Raw genomic sequence first — 20,137 nt, 5'->3', positions numbered from 1 at the left:
TTTTTCAATTTTTTTTTTCCAAAATGTGTGTTTTAAGTCACTGAATTTGATTCTGTTTGAAAAAATTGTCGCTCTTTTTTATTACGGAAGTTGTACCAAAAAAAACAGGAAAATAGTTGATTTTTAAAACATCATGGTTACCTCGATAAAAATAACAAAAGTTGCATTTTTGAGTGATTTTTTTTTTTGAAAATGTGTGTTTTTGTACGCTTAAGCTTTTGAGGTAATCACATTTTCCCTATTGTAGTTACTTTTGATAGTACCTATACCAAAAAAACCGGGCAAAAAATTGATTTTTAAAAATATCATGGTATCCTCGGGTAAAAATAACCAAAAACGATTTTTAAAGTATCTTTTTATTTACATAAGTTTATTATTATTCAGAATTGTCTTCTGTATCATCGTCAGAATTAGACTCATCGGAATTTCCAACAACAGAGCATTAATAGGATCTTACAATCAGTGGCGTATTTACGGGCGGTGATATGGGGGTCATATCCCCCCCGGAAGCTTATTTTATGTTATTTAGATATTTATAAGAGGCGGCTATCTAATTGTTAATGTTGAATATGATATTGTTACCACAGTCTTCGATTGTTACTATTGTTCAGTGATTTTATCTTATCTTAAGATGAATTCAGAGTTGATAATCAACAATTAACGTAGACGAGAAACACTTATCAATATCAAACTGAATTAATTTTACAGTTTGATTTTTGAATGTGTTAAAGTGTGTTACTTGTTAATCTTGAATTCTTGTGTTAAGTTTTAAAGTGTTGAATATTTGAATATATAACGTACCTATATTTAAATCTATAATAAATTGTTATCATGGATACAATTGATACAGGTAAAAAACAATCTATTTTAAACTATTTTAAAAGAAAAGCGTCTACTTCACCAAGTCAAAATAGTGAATCTGGTAAGACAAATAAAGTTCTTGTCACTTCCTGTCCTGTTACTAATAATGAAAATCTGGATGAAAGAAGTAAGGATTGTGATGTAAGTTTATTATGCTTTATTTATTTTATTTTTTAAGTGATAAAACAATAGTAATTGTACATTTGTACAGCTTACTGCTTATAAATTATAATATACATCAAAATACGTTAAATATTATTTTTATTTTGAAGATTGAAACCAATAATATTGCACGATAAATTCTAATATTCAGCTGCTTCCGCAAATTAATGATATTGCTTTATTTATTAATCGTAGCTTAAATGACGAAGAAAAGCTATTAGTAAGTTACTAGCCATTCAAAAATAATTCCAAACATTAATAAATTATTAAAAATTGTATGCACATTACCCGTTTCGACAGCTACCCCTGAGAGAACATTTTCAACACTCAAACGAGTTAAAACATATTTAAGGAACACTACGACTCAGGTAAATTTTAAAATAAATTTTACACTTACTGTTGGTTATAATGTGCTAAAATTTGTCTTTAGAATCGACTTAATGGACTTTGCATGCTATCAGTGCACAAAAATATAACTGTCACACCTGATGAAGTACTCAATGTACTTTCATTGTCCTCAAGAAAATTGGACTTTGTTTTATAATTAAAAAACAAATTTTTTTACATATTACAACATGTACCTATATGCAATATATTAATATGAATAAATGTGTATAATATACTAAATATGTCTTAAAATCTTTATATCCCCCCGTGAAAAATTCCTAGATACGCTACTGCTTACAATTCCCCTGCTATTTTAAAAAATTCAGGTAGAGGGTCTACATTAAGCGATTTACAATGCTTAATGAACATAAACTTCGCTTATTACCCCGTAAAAAATCTTTTTTCCTACAATACTGCGAAAGAAATGCCTTTGCGTGTCTCCACATCACCTCCGCGTTATTGGCGTGTGCGCCATTGCCAGGGTTTTTAAATTGAATGAAATGGTTCACGGTTAAATGCTGAAAACCTTCTTCCTTCTAACAGTCGTAAGCCTATTATTTAAAAATGTATGTTGCAATATGGCAATTCAAAGTTGCAGTGATTACGCGTGTATCGGCACTCGTCGCTACGCTCCTCGGCTAGAACTATACGAGGTGTGATCAAAAAATACCGGGATTTTTTTTTTTCATTTATTTAAATGTACAAATAATATTTCAAATATTAGTCTCCTTCAAAGTATTCACCGCCCGATGTTATACACTTGTCCCATCTCTCCTGCCACTTTTTGAAGCAGTGTTGGAAGTCTTCAACTTTAAGTTGTTTGAGTTGATCCACCGCATTCTTTTTTATTGTTTCAATATCATCAAATCTTTGTCCTTTGAGGTCAGTTTAAATTTTTGGAAATAAAAAAAAATCACAAGGGGCGAGGTCTGGCGAGTAAGGGGGATGAGGTACAACTGGAATTTTTTTATCAGCTAGAAACTCACGGATTGATAAAGCAGAATGAGCAGGCGCGTTGTCGTGGTGTAACAACCACGATCGATTTTGGAACTGATCTGGACGTTTCTTACGGATTTTTTCTCGTAATTTAATTAAAACTTCTTAGTAAGTCTGATTAACCGTTTGACCAGTTGGAACAAATTCGTAATAAATAAGGCCTTTAATATCGAAAAAAGTAATCAACATGGTCTTCACGTTAGAACGAACTTGTCGAGCTTTTTTGGGTCTTGGTGAAGTTACTGATTTCCATTGTGATGACTGTCGTTTAGTTTCTATGTCATAACCATAGACCCAAGTTTCATCACCAGTTATTACATTTTTAATGAACCCTGGGTCATTTTGTGTTCGTTCTTTCAAACTTTGACAAACTTCAAATCGATGATTTTTTTGATCTTGAGACAACAATTTTGGGACCATTTTTGCACAGACTCGTCTCATGCCTAAATCTTCAGTCAAAATAGTTTGACATGATCCAAAAGAAATGTTACACTCACTAGAAAGTTCTCTTATCGTCATTCGTCGATCTGATCGAATAATTTTTCGTACTTTTGCCACCATTTCCACATTTCTTGATGTTGAAGGTCGTCCAGCACGAGAGTCATCATTAATGTCTTCACGACCCTTAATAAACCTTTTATGCCATTCAAATGTTTTAGACCTGCTCATCGCTTCATCTTCAAATGCTTTTTTAATCATTTCAAAAGTTTCAGTCGCTGATTTACTGAATTTAACGCAAAATTTAATGCAAACACGCTGCTCGAGTTTATTCGCCATGACAAAAACGGCAGACACAATAAAAGTATCTGATTTCAATGAATTTTCGTTCATTACTAACAGTTAATATTAACTCGCGGCTTGAATAACGTAATTGAGTGTTATCTCTATTTTTATTTGATGTGTGTATATTCCCCATTCGATTATTTTTAGCGCAGATATAATTTTAGTCCCGGTATTTTTTGATCACACCTCGTACATATAAATAGAGGTATTACTGTATTGAATATTTAATTTACTATTGTTGCACCCCATACTTTTGTGAGCCATTTCCGAGATGGTCCACTTTCCATTTTCATAGCTGGATTAAAAAATATTGTGTCATTTTCAAAAATTCACATTAAATAAATTTCAGCTTTTAGCTAGCTATATTACATTTGTGATTAGATGTAATAAATGGTATAAAATAAACATATATAATTGCCACATTACAAATTATCTAATTTAAGTAATTAACTATACAAATGTACTAAAGAATGGTCCTAAGCGTTTTACTCAATTTATAGTTCTATGAGTTTGGTAAAGAATTAAAAAGATTCTCGGACCAAAGTAGATCATAAAATGATGTTTATTAGTTGTAAAATAAATACTTAATTAATACATTAATATTAAATATTAATTAAATATAATTCAAGTAAATAAAATCATAGGACTCAAATAAAACAACAATTGTATCAATTTTTATTTGTATTAAGAATATCAATAAAGTTAAGGCTCTTATGCACAGTTATTATTTTCCCAATCCTCTAGTTCATCATACAGTTTACCTAGTTTAGTTTGTATATGTATTTCAGTTCTAGTAAAAAGATAAATGTTTAAAATGTTCTGTTTTTCATATTTCAGTTTTACAATTTCTTCTAGGTTTAATTCAGTTTCTTTAAATAGTTTCCGAATTTTTCGGTTTAAAATTCTTATATCGTTTTTTTTTTGATTTTCATCATTTTTCTGGTATTCGTTGTGTTGTTGCACTAGAATCATTAAATCTTCGATCTCGGATTTAATGCTTCTCATTTGGGGCCATTCCATTTTTTAATTCTATAAATTAAAGGTAAATATTTATTTTTTTGGTTACATATAAATTAGGATTAACATCAGTAATAAAAACGGTTATGAAAATTTGAACATAAATAATTATTGTTTATTGAATAATTTATAAAAGTTGTTCCACCAACACAAGAATATTCATTATTTTCATCTTCGTCACATAATTCGCAATATGGTTTATCTCCTTTTCGTTTAGCATATTCCCATACCCAACTTCTTTTTTTGCCCATTATTGTAAAAATAAATGTGTAATATTTGATGAACACGCAATACAGAAAAAAGTCAACTGTGCAAATATTTGTTAGTAAAGTTACTATTTTCTAATTGAATTTATAAATTGATGATAAAAACGACCAAAGCCGACGATCGTGACAGGAGGCTCATCGGTGGAAGGAGTCACTAGGTGTTTCAATTGTGGTGATCGTGGACACCAGTCCAGAGAGTGTCCTGACGTTAATAAAGGACCAAAATGCTTCTCATGTCGTGCTTTTGGACATAAATCGTTCGAGTGTCCAGCTAAGAGTGACGCGGTGCCGAACGTGTATCAGGTCGACTACGGCAGTAACAACGACCGTATAGTGAAACCAGTGGTGATTTCTGGCTGCGAAGCATTGGCTCTTATTGATACGGGATGCGATATTAATATTTGTCGGCACTCGATTGGGTCGAAATTAGTCAATGTCACCGGCAAGATGTGTCAACTACAACTAAGCAGGTGCAAACTTTTTTACTGAGCAGATATTGGACGCAGAGCTGCATATTGATGGTCAAACATACCCCATCACTGTGTATACCGTGAGTGACGACAGTATAGGCCATGATGTGATCATAGGTCGACCGTTGTTTCAAACCAGTGCCGAGCTAAGGGTAGGACCGAAAGCTGTGGAAGTTGTTGATGCTCGTAAAGTGCGACAGATGATGAACATTGATGTTGGAGTGCCGGAACTGGACGTAGGCGAAAGAGAGTTCTTGCCAACGATTCAAAAAATAGTCAGCAATTATGTGCCTGAAAGTCGTGTAACGGTACCTATGAAGACAGTCATTATTTTAAGCGACGAAGTTCCGGTGTATCAGCGGCCTAGACGGTTAGCGCCGCGTGAAAAAGTTGCTGTTGATCGACAGGTGGAAGAGTGGCTGAGTGAAGGCATTATTCGACACAGCTGTTCTGATTATGCCAGTCCAGTGGTCCTGGTAGCCAAAAAAGATGGGACATTGCGATTGTGCATCGATTATCGGGCTCTTAATAAAAAAATCGTACGTGACCGTTATCCACTGCCGCTCATTGATGAGCAGGTCGATCAATTGCGCGATGCTGTTATATTTTCGACGTTGGATTTACGGAATGGGTTTTTTTTACGTACCGATGGACGAGAACAGTATAAAATACACATCGTTTGTGACGCCTAGTGGACAATATGAGTTCCTGCGTACGCCGTTTGGACTGTGCATATCACCTCCAGTTTTCCAACGGTACGTAAACTTCGTATTCCGCGACATGATCAAAGCCGGTTACCTATTGGTATATAATATATATGGATGACCTTGTTGTTGTGGCGGCTAACGTGGATGAAGGTGTTGCACGCCTGGAAGCTGTGATGGGGATCGCCGCTGAAATGGTCTTGACATTAAGTGGTCTAAGTGTCAATTTCTTAAGCGAACTATCGATTACCTCGGTTACCGTATCCAGTATAACGCTGTCAGTCGCTCCGAAGTTAAACTGTTAGCCATACGTCAATTCCCTAAACCTAAGACTGTCAAAGCGGTGCAAAGCTTTTTAGGGCTTACCGGCTATTCAGACGATTCATACCCGGTTACGCCCATGTGGCACGGCCGCTGATTGATCTGTTGAAACAAGATGTGGTATTCCAAGTTGGTGTTGAACAGGAAGCAGCTTTTGTAGAGCTGAAACGCCGTCTTACAGAAGCACCTGTGTTACGCATCTACAGTCCTGAAGCTGAGGCGACGGAGTTACATACCAATGCGAGTCAGTGGGGATTTGGGGCGGTGCTGCTACAGAAAGATAGTAATGATAGTAAGTTGCATCCAGTTTGCTACATGAGTAGAAAAACTACTGAGGCACAGCGTAACTACCATAGTTATGAACTAGAGGTACTGGCGATCGTGGAAGCGTTGAAAAAGTTTAGAGTGTACTTATTGGGTCTACATTTCAAAATTGTAACAGATTGTGCTGCGTTTACGAAGACCTTAGAAAAAAAAGATTTAGCAACCAGAGTGGCCAGGTGGGCATTGCTGATCTCGGAGTACGATTATACCATAGAACATAGGTCCGGCTCAAAGATGCCCCATGTGGATTCCTTGAGTCGTTACCCGGTGTGCATGTCCATCCAGAGAAGTGAGTTCCTGTTACGGTTGATAGCCGCACAACAAGACGACCCTGACGTTCGGACTACTCTGAATGCACCAGTGGCTGGGAAACATGTAATTAAGTTTGGCATACTACCGATACACGAAGTATGCGATGGTAATGACTTGCCAGTGATTCCTAAGAATATGCAGACTGAGGTGATTAGGAATGCTCATAACGATTAGTTTTATTCGAAAAATCTCAAGACTATCCAGAACTTAAAGATTTAAATTGGTTGAACGATTTAATGTTTTTCACTGATTTTACTACAATGTATAATGAATTAAATAAAAAACTTCAAGGGCCCAGTCACATAGTCTTAACAATGTTTGAAAATATCAAAGGTTTTGAAAAAAAAATTGAAATTTATTGTAAAGATCTTAAAAATGAAAAATTTAAATATTTTCCACATTTGAAAAATCATCTGAACAATTCATTACACTTTGCAGATAGTCAGACTGACATCAAATTTATAATTAAAAAATATGTTAATATATTAGAAAATACAATTGAATTATTTTCTAATAGATTTTCACAGTTTCGATGTCTAGAACCAACCTTTCAATTTTTAATAAATCCGCATAAAATTACATATGATGAACTTGATCTATCTTTTTTTGAATGGCTAAATATCGAAAACATAGAAATGGAATTAATAGAATTTCAGGGAAATGTAATTTGGAGAAATAAATTTATTAATTTAAACAGTGAACTGGAAAAAAATTATTGTGAAATTGATAGCAGTATTAAAACCGAAAACCTAATTCTTATTGAGTGGAAAAGTCTACCAAATTCATTTACATCCATGAAAAAATTAGCACTTTCATTATTGACTATGTTTGGTTCTACATATACATGTGAGCAGCTATTTTCCTCCATGAATTTTATCAAATCCACTTTGAGAAATCGTCTTGGAACAGATATCAGTGCAGCATGTATTCAATTAAAATCTACAAATTATAATCCCAGGATTGATTCGTTAGCTGGAAAAATGCAGCAACAAATTTCTCATTAAAAACTTATTTTTGTAATTAAAAAATATATGTGTTTGTATTAATATGTAATAGTAAATTAATGCTGTAAAGATATATTATTATGTACATGTAACTTTATAAATAGTAAATAGTAATAGTAAATGCTGTAAAGTTATATTAATATGCAATAGTTATAGTACCTAAACAGAAAATGCTGTAAAGTTTAAATATTTTATACACCTAACAACAAATAAAATCATGTTTATATGTTTAATTAATTATTTTTTAAGCAAAAAAAGGTCTGACACGCGAGGCAAATAAAATCAAACCAAACATTTTGATTTGACACGCAGTTATCAAAAGGTTCGCCATCCCTGCCTTATGTTGTAGAAGAGATTTGGTTTTTTTTCCAAAGTGTGCCATTGTTTGGTGAAAGAGAAGCAAGGTGAGATTTGTAAAGTTCATTTTTGTGGGTCTTGAGGAGAGATTTAAGTTTATTAGATAGTGAATTGTATTTGCGCCTGTCCTCAGGGTAGTGGGAATGTTGCCAGCGATTGCGGACTCTGCGTTTTTCATTTATAAGTTGTCTGATTTCAGGTGTGATAAGATGGTCAGACTTCGGTCCGTGTAACGGAACTGAGGCATTTTTTTTTTGTATTGAGAATAGTTTCTGTAAAAGTGCTTATAGCATTGTCAATGTCTGCGTGGGATTTTAGCTTGATGTTGAGATTAGTGTTGCAAGTCATAATGGTACGAAACCTTGGCCAGATTATTTTGGAAGAATTATTATTGTTGTGCGATGAAATTGAGGCATTTATTTGAATCAATACCGGAGTGTGGTCCGATGCTGGATCATTTAGGTTAGTTAGCTTTGATTGAAAATGATTAGGGAGACTAGAGATGAAGAAGTTGAGAAAATCAGGGTTGCGGTCTCGGTGAGAAGGCCAGTAGGTTGGTGCACGTGGTGCAAGTACTTTGACGTTTTTGGTTATGATGAGATTCTGAAGAGAGCGGCCTCGAGTGTTGATTGTTGAGCAGCCCCAACAGTGGTGTTTAGCGTTAAAATTGGCTCCGAGTAGGAATGAATGATTAATCTGTGTTAGATATACAAGGAGTTCATTTTCAGGGAATTTTCGGCCTGAGGGGAGATAAGCAGATGCAATGGAAACCGGAATAGAGTTAATAAGCAAAGAAGTGTCGATTATTTGCATATCGATCGATGTAAACGGAGGAGATGGAGTGTGCGCTATTTTATTAGAGATGATTAACGCTGCCCCACCATGAGCGGTGCGGTCTGGGTGGTCTGCTCTCAGAATGTTATATTCATATATTTTTAAGGTCGATTTATTTGTAAGATGTGTTTCAGTAATCATGGCTATGTCGACTTGATTTTCAATTAATGATAGTTGTAGTTCGTTTATATTGTTTAGTATACCGTTTGCATTCCATAATAAAATGGTGATAGGTTTAATCAGATGATTAGCGTCCATCCTTGATGAGTTTCTCTATGACCGTCGTGAGTAGTGTGATCATGGGGTTGATTAATGACTTTAGTTCATTAATGAAGGAAGAAAGTTGATTGGTTAGGTTATTTTCGGCAGGTATATCATTTTTGGACCAGTGGTTTCTATGATTTCCCGGTAGTATGCTGATGGTGGGAGTTTTGGAAAGAGGTGGAAAGTTTTGAGAATTGGGGATCTCTTGGGTGGTATTTGTTTCAGAGGAGAATTGATGAACTTTTTTATTTCTTTGTGAAGGGTTAAGATGTAGTTTTCTGTATTTCAGTAGGTCTTTGTGTGTTTGGCAGCCTCTATAATTTGCCGGATGCGAGCCACTGCATAGAGCGCATTTGGCTGGTTCAGTACGGTCTTTTTGACATTGAGTTGATTCGTGGTTGTTACCACACCGGACGCATCTTGGGTTATGAAAACAATAACTGCGAGTGTGGCCATATGACTGGCATCGCTGGCATTGGGGGATTTCTTTTTTAAATATTTTAATGTTGGAGTTCTAAATTATGAGCAATTCCAATTAAATATTCATCCAGATCACGTTCGTCATATGTGGACACAATATCTTCTATACGTTTAGCAACATCTCGATATTTTTTTTTTTTGCAGGAAGATTTTGTCCAGCGATAAATTGATTAATTTTTATCTCGGCTAAATGTTGTTCTTTTTTAAGAACCTCAATAAGTCGCCATATGGTAGGATGAGACACAGCTAACAAAGACGAAAATGCTCTATGCCAAACTTCAATACTATTGTTTGTTTTTGGCAAACCCGCTTGTGTAGTATCATATTGGTTCAATAATTTTATATCAAATATTGGAGGTCGTTGTTCTAGTGGTATCCCAATCCACGTTTCTTCAAATAATCAATTAAATTAAGTTATAACTTTTCATTGTCTACAAAAAACTGTTGAGACATTAATTCTTCGAATTTCTTAACAACATATGGCACAGGAACTAAAGCTAAAGCCATTAGCTGTTTTATTTTCAAAGCGAAATCCACATCTTTCGTATATTTTTGACGTATATCTGGGAAGTTTTGTATTTTTTGCCATAAACATTAACAAAAATGAAAAAAAACAGCCTCTCATTTATGTACCAGTAAAAACATTAGTAAATGCATCAATTAGACCTAGCGTAGGTAATGTTATTACTTTATCTTCGTATTATTTTGGTTTTGCTCTAATAACGAAAAATATATAACAATAAATGTTTTGTAGTAAAAATATTGAAGTTGTTGACCTAACCGTTGAACCTAACCGTAATGGACGAGATAAATGTCATTATATATAATATATTATATTTACATGACCTAAAGATAAACATTTTTATATTCTTTTTTAAATTATAATCATTATTCTTATAAGATAACATAAATATAATTATATTAATAAGGAAAGGTATCAGACGGGGAAATGTCTTACGTGGAAAGGTATTGGACGGCGAAATGGCAGACGAGGAAGTGACCCGATTGTTATATAATGCGTATTTACTAATGGTTCATAACTAAAAAACCATTCTAATTTTGCAAATACGATCTGATGCGCCCGAATCTAATACCCACATATCCATTGTGGTGGTATTATTTAGTGTTGACTCATAAATAAATGCGTTTTCGTTTAAATTTGACGTATTTGTCTATTTCATTTCCATGCTCCGAAGTTAACATACAATCTCTTTTGAAATGTCCCTTCTTACCGCAATAAAAACAACTTAATCTATTATTAGTATTAATAAATTCCTTGTTATTTTTATTATAACTGTCGTGTTTTCCACTAGATTTGTTTTGAAATTTGGCTGAAAATGCACTCGATTTTTCTTGATCGCCCACTTCAACTTTAATCTGCTGTAACCTTGATTCTTAAATCATAAACGACTATCTAGTTAAATTATTTACCGTTTTACTTCCTGTTGGATAGAGTCCCAAGCACTGTAAAAATGGTGATAATCTTTTGGCAACTGATTTTCATAGGGCCAATGTCAATAAAAAATACTTAAATAAGAACATTAAAAACCAAACGTATACCATTAGGTAGTATATAATTATATTATGATGATAGCTAAAGGAAAAATGCATACAATGAAAATTCAAATTTATATGAATTTTTGAAGTTCAATAAAAACGTAATTGTTTATTATCCAAAAGTGTTAAATAGTAAAATTGGCCCTTTTTGACCCAAGGTCCAGATTTAATTTACATTGTATCAGCAGCAGCGCAATCAGGGCACGTGATCTTAGATCGCGGTTCGCGTTCGCGATCGCTCAAGGGAAACCGTACCTTATAACTGGCTATTCGGAAACTTAAAGCTGCCTGTATTGATTATAAATCTAGAAAAACATTTTATCACTTTGAAGTAAATGAAATAATAATTGTAACTTGCAAAACTAATTTATTAATTCATAACGACAATATGTAAACTTTTTTACTCGACGGTACATTCACAATTAATTTCACAATGCACAATTAATGACTTGCTGCACCTTACAATAAAGAAACCACATTACTTAAATTTAGCACGAAGAAAATTTTAAACATTTCATAAAGTTTTCATACAGAAATAGGTTTATTGATTGATGTTAAACTATAAGGTAAAAATAACTATTGTTAGTTTGGTAAAACATAAAGTAAGCAGATACAAATACTTTTTCATATATTTCAGGAAAATTAAATGCAAATGATGGCAAACAACAAGGATTTAAAGCTATCAAAACTATCCATTAAAAGCCGCAACAGGCGGCCATCGTGCTTTTAACCTTCATAGCTGTAGTACCAACCAGGACACAGCTATTTCCTTAATACCAGTGTTTTAGATTTAAACAATTCTGAAGCTTGATTTTCTAATATTTCGTCAGTTCTATGTCTATTGTTTAGTGAATTGATTTTTTTGTATGCTATAACATGAGCTCTGGCCAAGTGTTTATAGACTATTTATTTTAATAAATAAATACATTTTAATTAATTACAGAAGAGAATTAAAAAATAGTGATGGTGTGGTTCAAGTAGGTAACAAAAAAATTATATTTCAAACCACATTTGAAGAAGATAAAGATCGTAGATATGTACACAAAAGGAACTAAGGATTAATCTGTTTAAAGGTTTAAACGGAGAGATAGTTTTTTTTTATTAATCAATCATTAGTTTATGTATTATACCTTAAAATAAAAGTTAACATCATCTATCATATAACAATAATATAAATGTCTGTCAAACTAAAATTTTGATTTTTTTTTAATATTTTCTAACTTAAGTGGTTAATAAATTAATACATCATAGACTACATATATTTTATACTAGTAACACCATTAGTTTTACTGTGCCAAAAAAACGTGTTATTCCTGTAAATAGTTTAACATGACATTGTTTGATGTGATATTTTCTCAAAAAATAAAATTGTCCACTACTCGATGGACCTCACATGATCGTATGGATGTATTTGAAAATTTTAGAGATTTATGTTTATCTAATCTTAAACTAGATCCTGCTCATTATATGACTGCTCCAGGATTTGCTTTTGATTGTATGCTTAAATATACTAAGGTTAAATTAGAAAGATTAAAAGACTTTAATATGCTTTTGTATTTCGAAAATTCGATCCGAGGTGGAATAAATCAATCAACTAAAAGATATGCTAAAGCAAACATACCAAACATTAGAGGTTTGAACTATAATCCGAATAAACCAATTACATGGTTAACGTATCTCGATTGTGTAAATTTATATGGAAAGTCGATGTTAACTGAACTACCTTTTAAAGATTTTGAATGGGTTGATAACTTAGATATAGATGTTACAAAAATTCCAAACGATTCAAAAGTTGGTTATATATTAGAAGTCGATATTGATTACCCTAAATATTTACATAAAAAACATAACGATTTTCCATTTTTACCTTTAAACGAATGTCCTCCAAATTCAAAAGTTAAAAAATAAATTACTACGTTATCACCGAAAAAAACTTATATTATACACTATAAAAATTTAAAACAAGCAATTGCTAATGGACTTAAATTAAAAAAAATTCATCGAGCTATCCGATTTTCATAGAGTAAATGGATGGCCCCATATATTGAACTCTGTACAAATATGAGAGTAAAAGCTAAAAACAACTTTGAAAAAAAATTTTGGAAGTTATTAATTAATAGTGTTTTTGGTAAATGTATGGAAAATGTGCGTGCTAGAATTTCTTTAAAGTTGGTTTCGTCAACTAGAAAAGCAAGTAAATTAATGATGAAAACTAACTTTAAAGATAGAACTATATACTCTGAAAATCTTATGGCTATTCATCAACATAAGGAAACTATTAAATTTGATAAAGCAATTTATGTAGGATTCGCAATTTTAGATGTCTCAAAAACATTTATGTATGATTTTCATTATAATGTAATGAAAAATAAATATGGTAACAAAATAAGTTCTTTATACTCGGATACAGATTCTATGGTATATGCTATTCGAACACACAATTTTTTTAATGATTTATGATATGATTTATCACCGTTTTTTAATACATCAAATTATCCTATCGATAATTATTGTTTTAGTGAAATTTATAAAAATCAGCCCGGTTATTTCAAAGATGAAATGGGAGGAAAAATTTTAAAAGAATTTGTTTCATTAAGACCGAAATTATACGCTTACAGAACTGTGGACGACATTGAGGTAAAAAACAGTGGCGTATTTGAGAGTTCATCTGAGGGGGGGCGATTTTAAAAAGAATATTCCAAACCGGCAACCATTTACATAAACTTACCTAGACATAATTAATTTTATATTGTACCTGTATAATATAACCTATAAAGTAATAAGTTACTAATATGATAAAAAAACAACATATTTACAAAACAAAATCTATATTTCTTTTTTTTGTATTAGCAAATCTATTTATAACATCATCTACTGATATGGTTAAAGTATGGTGTATGTTTAGCAAAGCCAAACCAGTCAAGCGTTCTTGTCCCATTCTAGATCTTAACCAGGTTTTCAATCTAACAAAAGTTTTTTTTAATGCAATTTAAGAAGAAAAACAGATCTTTAATTTTAAGCATTGTAAATATATATATATATATACTATTATATATATAGAATATATATAGTATTAGGTTGTAGGTATATAGTTAAAGTATTTTATAGAAGCTAGCTAATTTTTATTCTAATAATTAACACATGCACCAAACCTTCTAAGCGTTGAAAAGCTGCGTTCTGCGGATGCTACACTAATAGGCAGACAAGCAATAATACTTATTAATTTATGCAAAGTTGGATAAATGATACTATTACAATTTTCCATTGATGACAAAGCATCTTGACAAATTTCATGACCTTAAACAAAATTATAAAACAATCAATTAATACAGTTTTAAGAAAAGTATAATTACAAACATTTTTTACCATCAGTTTTTATTCGTTGCCATTTAGTTTTCCATAGATCTAGTTCTGTTTTTAGCTCGATTTGGTCAACAGATTCTTCTTCATTAAATACAAATAATTCTGTGGCAGCTTCTGTTATTTTTTTAAAATCGTCATTAGAAATGTCAGTAATGTAGCGTGGAATTAACAAACATAAATCTAATAACATCTTATTTTCTTTTCTTATGAATCTTGATCTTAAGTCTTCTAGGATATTTTCCAGTAATGGTATAAATAGTGATACTCTATAATACTCTTCTATATTATTTACTGGATGGTTAGAGCGTTTTGTTTGATATTTCGATAATCTAGGGATTTTTACTTCGATATCCATTTCGTTCATTAACAATACACACTCTTGATATATATCTCCAAATATTACAAGACAATTGGTACGTTTATTTTCTAAATTAAATATTATATCATCAATACAGTTTTTAGCATTTAATATATCATAGTTCAAACCTTGGAGAATACGGCTAACAGGTGCTGTCACACATAAAATATTTGCTAAAGAATGAATTGCAATTATGAATTCACAACTACATAAAGCTGTTAATAAAGTTCTAGCCTTAGAAGATGAATCAGATTCTTGCCATTCAGAAATTTTTGTTAAACTTTTTATTATATACGGTATAGATGTTTTGAATACCATGACACTATCATGGCGCTCAGTCCAACGGGTCTCACATAAGCTTAGTAAGCGTTGCTGACCATTCAAAATTGTTTTCAAAACAAAATTTCTTTTTGATGAACAGTTAAAGAACTGTAATATTTCTTTCATTAGTCCGACACTGTTTCTAATAGACTGAACTGTAGATGATTTAGATATAGATAAATTCAGACTGTGATTTGAACAGGGGCTATGGACAGCATTTTTTGCATATGACTGAATTTTTTTAACTGCACCTCGCACTTCTGATACCATCACAGAACAGCCGTCAGTTCCAACTCCAACACAATATTGTAGGTCAAGGCCATAATTTTTTAATAAAGAAATTACTATTTCACCCAAAGTGTCACCATTTAGTTTTGGTTCAAAATTAATATCTTTTTCATTAATATTATCATTTTTATCCTCATCGTCTCCGATTAAGGTGGTACATTTTTCATTGTATGCATAAGCATGACAATCAATAAAACAAACAAAATTTTCTTTCACAACTCCTTTACATAAATATCTGAGCACCAAACTCATTTGAGATGTATGACTGATGTCGGTGGTCTCATCAAAAATAACACAATAATATTTTGATATTTTTACTTCCCCTAAAATGTTTTCTATAATTACTGATTTGCAGCAATCAATGAGTTCATTTTGAATGACAGGACTTATATAGGTTGCTTTAGAGTGTGTTGTCTTCAAATGATTTTCTAAAGCTAAATCCCCAGCCTTTATTCTGTAGTTGAGAAGTTCACGAAAATTACCTTGATTTACAATAGAATGTCCTTCATTATAATTTTCAAAAAAGTCTCCATGGTCTCGATGACCCCGTAATGGAATATTTTGACGACCTAGGAATATGATAGATTCTACAATGGGTTTTAGACGATTTCTATTTTCTGTAATTTGTTTCATTCTTTCACTGTTTATTAAATTTATCACTTCTTTTTGGGGATTATTAAAGGTTTTCATAAAATCATCTGCAACTTGAACACAATTTATGTGATAAATATTTTTGCTGTGTACTTCTAGATCCCCATCTTTTCCTAAGAGTTTAGAGTACTTTTTTAATGGTTTAGAAACAAATTTACTTAATGTAATCGTTTTGTATCTCCCTCCTTTATGACCGAATAAAACACAAAATTTACAATATAGTCCTGACATTGTTTTAGAAAAAGTTAACCATTTATATTTTTCAAAATAACTTTTGTTTAGGTATCTTTTTTCTTCTTTACCTTTTTTTATATGCACAGAAAAAGGAAGAATAAAATCATTTTCGGGCAAATTATCCATGGTTATTAATTTTGCACGATCATGGTCAGAACAAATTACATTAGAGTCTTTTATAAAATGTGCAACATCTAGTTCAAAAGAGGGACTAGCAATATTATTAATAGTTACCAAGCTATTTAATGTAGATGAACCAGAAGTTGCAGACGGAGTAACAATTGTCTCATTTATTTTCTTTTTATTTGTACTATCAGTATTATCAGTGCAGTCTTCATTTTTGCGTTTTAACCACTGGTTCATTAAATTAGACATATTATCGCACTGAGACACTAGGTAATGTATTATTTAATTATTATAAATTTATAATATAACACAACACATCAACTATTATAACTATTAATATATATTTATATAACTATTAAGAACAAAACCACATATTAAACAAAATTATATTATGTATCAGTTATCAATATCATAGATAATAACAGCTGTTGTCAGGCGATCACACACTTTGATAAACGGTCAACTAAGTTACCGGGGACCTTAGATAATACATATTAATTGATTAATTTATTATTAATCTAAGTATGTATTATCTAAGCCGGGGACTAGGATATCACAGAACAATATGATGATATAATATGACCCCAGGGGACCTAGTTGGCCAGTGATCTACGTGACGTAGTGTGGCGAGTGAGCACGACGACATTTGTACCCCAAAGAAAAATGTATGTACATTTTTATCTTTTGTTATCACTGATAACATTTTTCATAAATCATAATTTTATTTTTGTTTCTTAATAAAATACCTATTACTTGTACACAAATTTTCTTGGTCTAAAAACTCTCGGGAGGGGCGATTGCCCCCATCGCCCCCCCCCTCAAATACGCCACTGGTAAAAAAAGCTATAGGTGTGAAAAAATATGTAATTAAAAAACATATGCAATTTAGACATTATATAGAAATATTAAATGCATACATGAACCATAAAAATGTTGATGATAAACAAACACGTAGAAACATGAATTTTATTTAATCGAATAAACATATTGTTCATTCTAAAACAACGAATAAACTTGTATTAAGTGCTAACGATGATAAACGTTATATAATGAATGATGGGATTAAGACACTAGCGTATGGACATTATACAATTAAAAAATAATAATACTAATAAATAAAAATAAATTACATACATTAAAAAATCTTTATTTTAAAATATCTGCTGACGATATCCACGAATTATGACTTGAATCGGAACCCATCCATTTAACAAGCATTTTATCTTTAACTTTTTTTAAAATACGCTCAATTAAAAAGGTGTTCGGGAAATCAGTTAATTTAATTTCTTGTTCATAAAAATCTCCTAGAATTATATTATTTGATTCATCCTTTAGTTGATAAGTTATCGGGTTTGTATGTAAAACTTTTGTTATTGTAAAAATTTCCGTTGTCCAATTCGGTGTATATCCTTTAATAAATATATTATGTTTGTATTTTGATATTCTTACTTTATCATTAATTTTAAATTTTGATTTATGAAATGTTTTATCATCTATTTGTACATTTGATTTAATTTTTCTTGTATTCATTCGAGCTTCATACGGTGTACACTTAATTGTTCTGTTTTGTATGATTATAATTATAAATAATTTTTGATATTGTATTATACCAATTCCATGTACCTGTCGCAGTAAAATATTTATATATATTATTTTTAAGTGTTCGTATAGCACGTTCACCAATTGAACACTTGATAACGCTATACGAACTGTAATGTTTAATTTTATATTTTTTAATTAAATCTTGAAATTGATTATTATAAAATTCTGTACCAATATCTGTTTATAATAATTTTGGATTAGCTTGTTTTAATATATTAAGCATACCTTTTGTACATTTTTTTCCTGTTTTATTTTTCAATGATTCTACCTATACATATTTTGTGTATGTATCTATAACAACTAAAATGTATTTAAAACCAAGATTTTAATTCGAATGAGATTGCATGTCCATTAAATCAGCTTGCCTAAGGTCATCTTTAAATCGTGTTATTACACTACATCTGGGAAATATTTTTCTTGCGGGTCGATGTAGCTCATTAGCTATACACTCTAATGTAGACATTATACTATTATATTCCTTTCACGTAATTCTTCTAAAATAGATATGATTTCATTATTTACACCAGTATTACCAGCAATTTGAGATGATGTTATAAGATTCAATCTAGTAACTTATTCATTCGGATCATCATAGTACACTAATTGTGTTTGAGGTATTACATCTTTATATAAACCAGAACCTTTCTTAGTCGTTGGCGATAAACTAAATTTAAATAGCTGACCTGTTGGAGGTTCTGTATGTTTAGAACTATTCATAGGAGAAGAAAAATCAAATGAGACATTTCTTATGTTCGAATCATCAATAACGTTTCTTCGTTTAGCGCTTGAACTAGATAAAATGTTACCAAATTGTTTTAAATTTAATTGGGAAGGAGTTTTAATTTTTGCGTTATTAATTTTTAATATTTCTTCGTTAAATTGCTTTTCTTCAATTTGTATTCGTTCATAAAGAGGTTTTACAACGTTCATCCATTTGAAATATCCTGAGGTTTTAGGTTTCCCGTCTGCTTTTAAAAAGACTTTAGTTATTTTTAAAATATTATAATATGATTCCATGTCTTCCATAGTCATATTTTTTGGTACTTTTTCACATAATAAAGACCAAAGTCCTTTAGTCCAAGGATAGTAATTATCGAGCAAGTGTAATTTACCGTGTTGGAAAGTAACAGGTATATTTGATATTTTAAGTTGATTATTAACCGCATCGTAATGCATACCATAAGCTTTATCATAACGTTGTGATTTAGGATTTGAAATTAAAAAATTGTCAAACGATGAATTTAGTACACTATCGCTATCTTCATCACTAGCGTACACGGATACTTTTTTTTTTGATAGTGTCGGAAATATGTGGTGTTTTTTTCTGTCAGTGTACTCAATGGTTCTAGTAAAGGTTTAAATGTTTCACGAAAATAGTTATCAGAATCTATAATACCACGCTTCATATCCATTATTTTACGTTTGATATTGTTTTTTGATGTTACCAAATTTTCTAACAAAACTTTGTCTTTATTCATTGGAAATAATAAACTTGATATAACTGTTTCGTTCGTCCGACTTTAGATAATACTATGTAGATGTTAACACTATTACAACTGTATTTATATTATTATTTTATTTTAATGAAAGAATGGAAACCACATCTAAATCTACCTTCATTCATTTCACGTGTTTTGTCGATAACCATAAATCCATAATCATTATGATTCCAACATAGAAGAGAAATTTTCCGAAATTCAGAGAAATCCATATCTGCCGATGAATGGTCATTAAATATATGGCGTAAATTCGTATCATCTTGTTTAAGTATTATTAAAAAGTTTGAGTTATCTCTTACTAACTGTTTTGGTATTTTAGAATATGTTTGTGCTAAATAAAATACAGAACTAGCACCTAAATGTCTACACATTGAGAAGAATTCCCTAATTACGGATTGTGAATCACAAACACGTCATCAAAAATTATGATAGAATTTTTCTTAGTTAAGTTTGGTTTTATAACTTTATCAGCACTTGAAAAAATAAAAAATTGGCACCTTTTATATCATATTATCATCTATTATTTTTTTTTAGTAAAACATATTTTTCTTGATTAGAAGTTTTAGAGTATAAATAGATATTCTCAAATCTTAATC

At 31.3% G+C, this 20,137-nt stretch overlaps 1 protein-coding gene across 1 annotated transcript; it reads right to left on the bottom strand.

Annotated features, from left to right (window-relative positions):
* Positions 1–13,910: 13,910 nt before the first annotated feature.
* Positions 13,911–16,972, bottom strand: LOC132927663 (52 kDa repressor of the inhibitor of the protein kinase-like). The gene is made up of 3 exons (XM_060992239.1): positions 14,466–16,972; positions 14,252–14,396; positions 13,911–14,062 (listed from the first exon to the last, which is right to left on the bottom strand). The coding sequence occupies exons 1-3, from the start codon at positions 16,687–16,689 to the stop codon at positions 13,912–13,914; spliced, it is 2,520 nt and encodes an 839-aa protein (XP_060848222.1). The 5' UTR covers positions 16,690–16,972; the 3' UTR covers position 13,911.
* Positions 16,973–20,137: the final 3,165 nt, after the last annotated feature.

The sequence above is a fragment of the Rhopalosiphum padi genome, chromosome 3, assembly GCF_020882245.1.
Source record: "Rhopalosiphum padi isolate XX-2018 chromosome 3, ASM2088224v1, whole genome shotgun sequence".
Taxonomy (NCBI): domain Eukaryota; kingdom Metazoa; phylum Arthropoda; class Insecta; order Hemiptera; family Aphididae; genus Rhopalosiphum; species Rhopalosiphum padi.
This window is presented reverse-complemented; position numbering and strand designations above follow the sequence as displayed.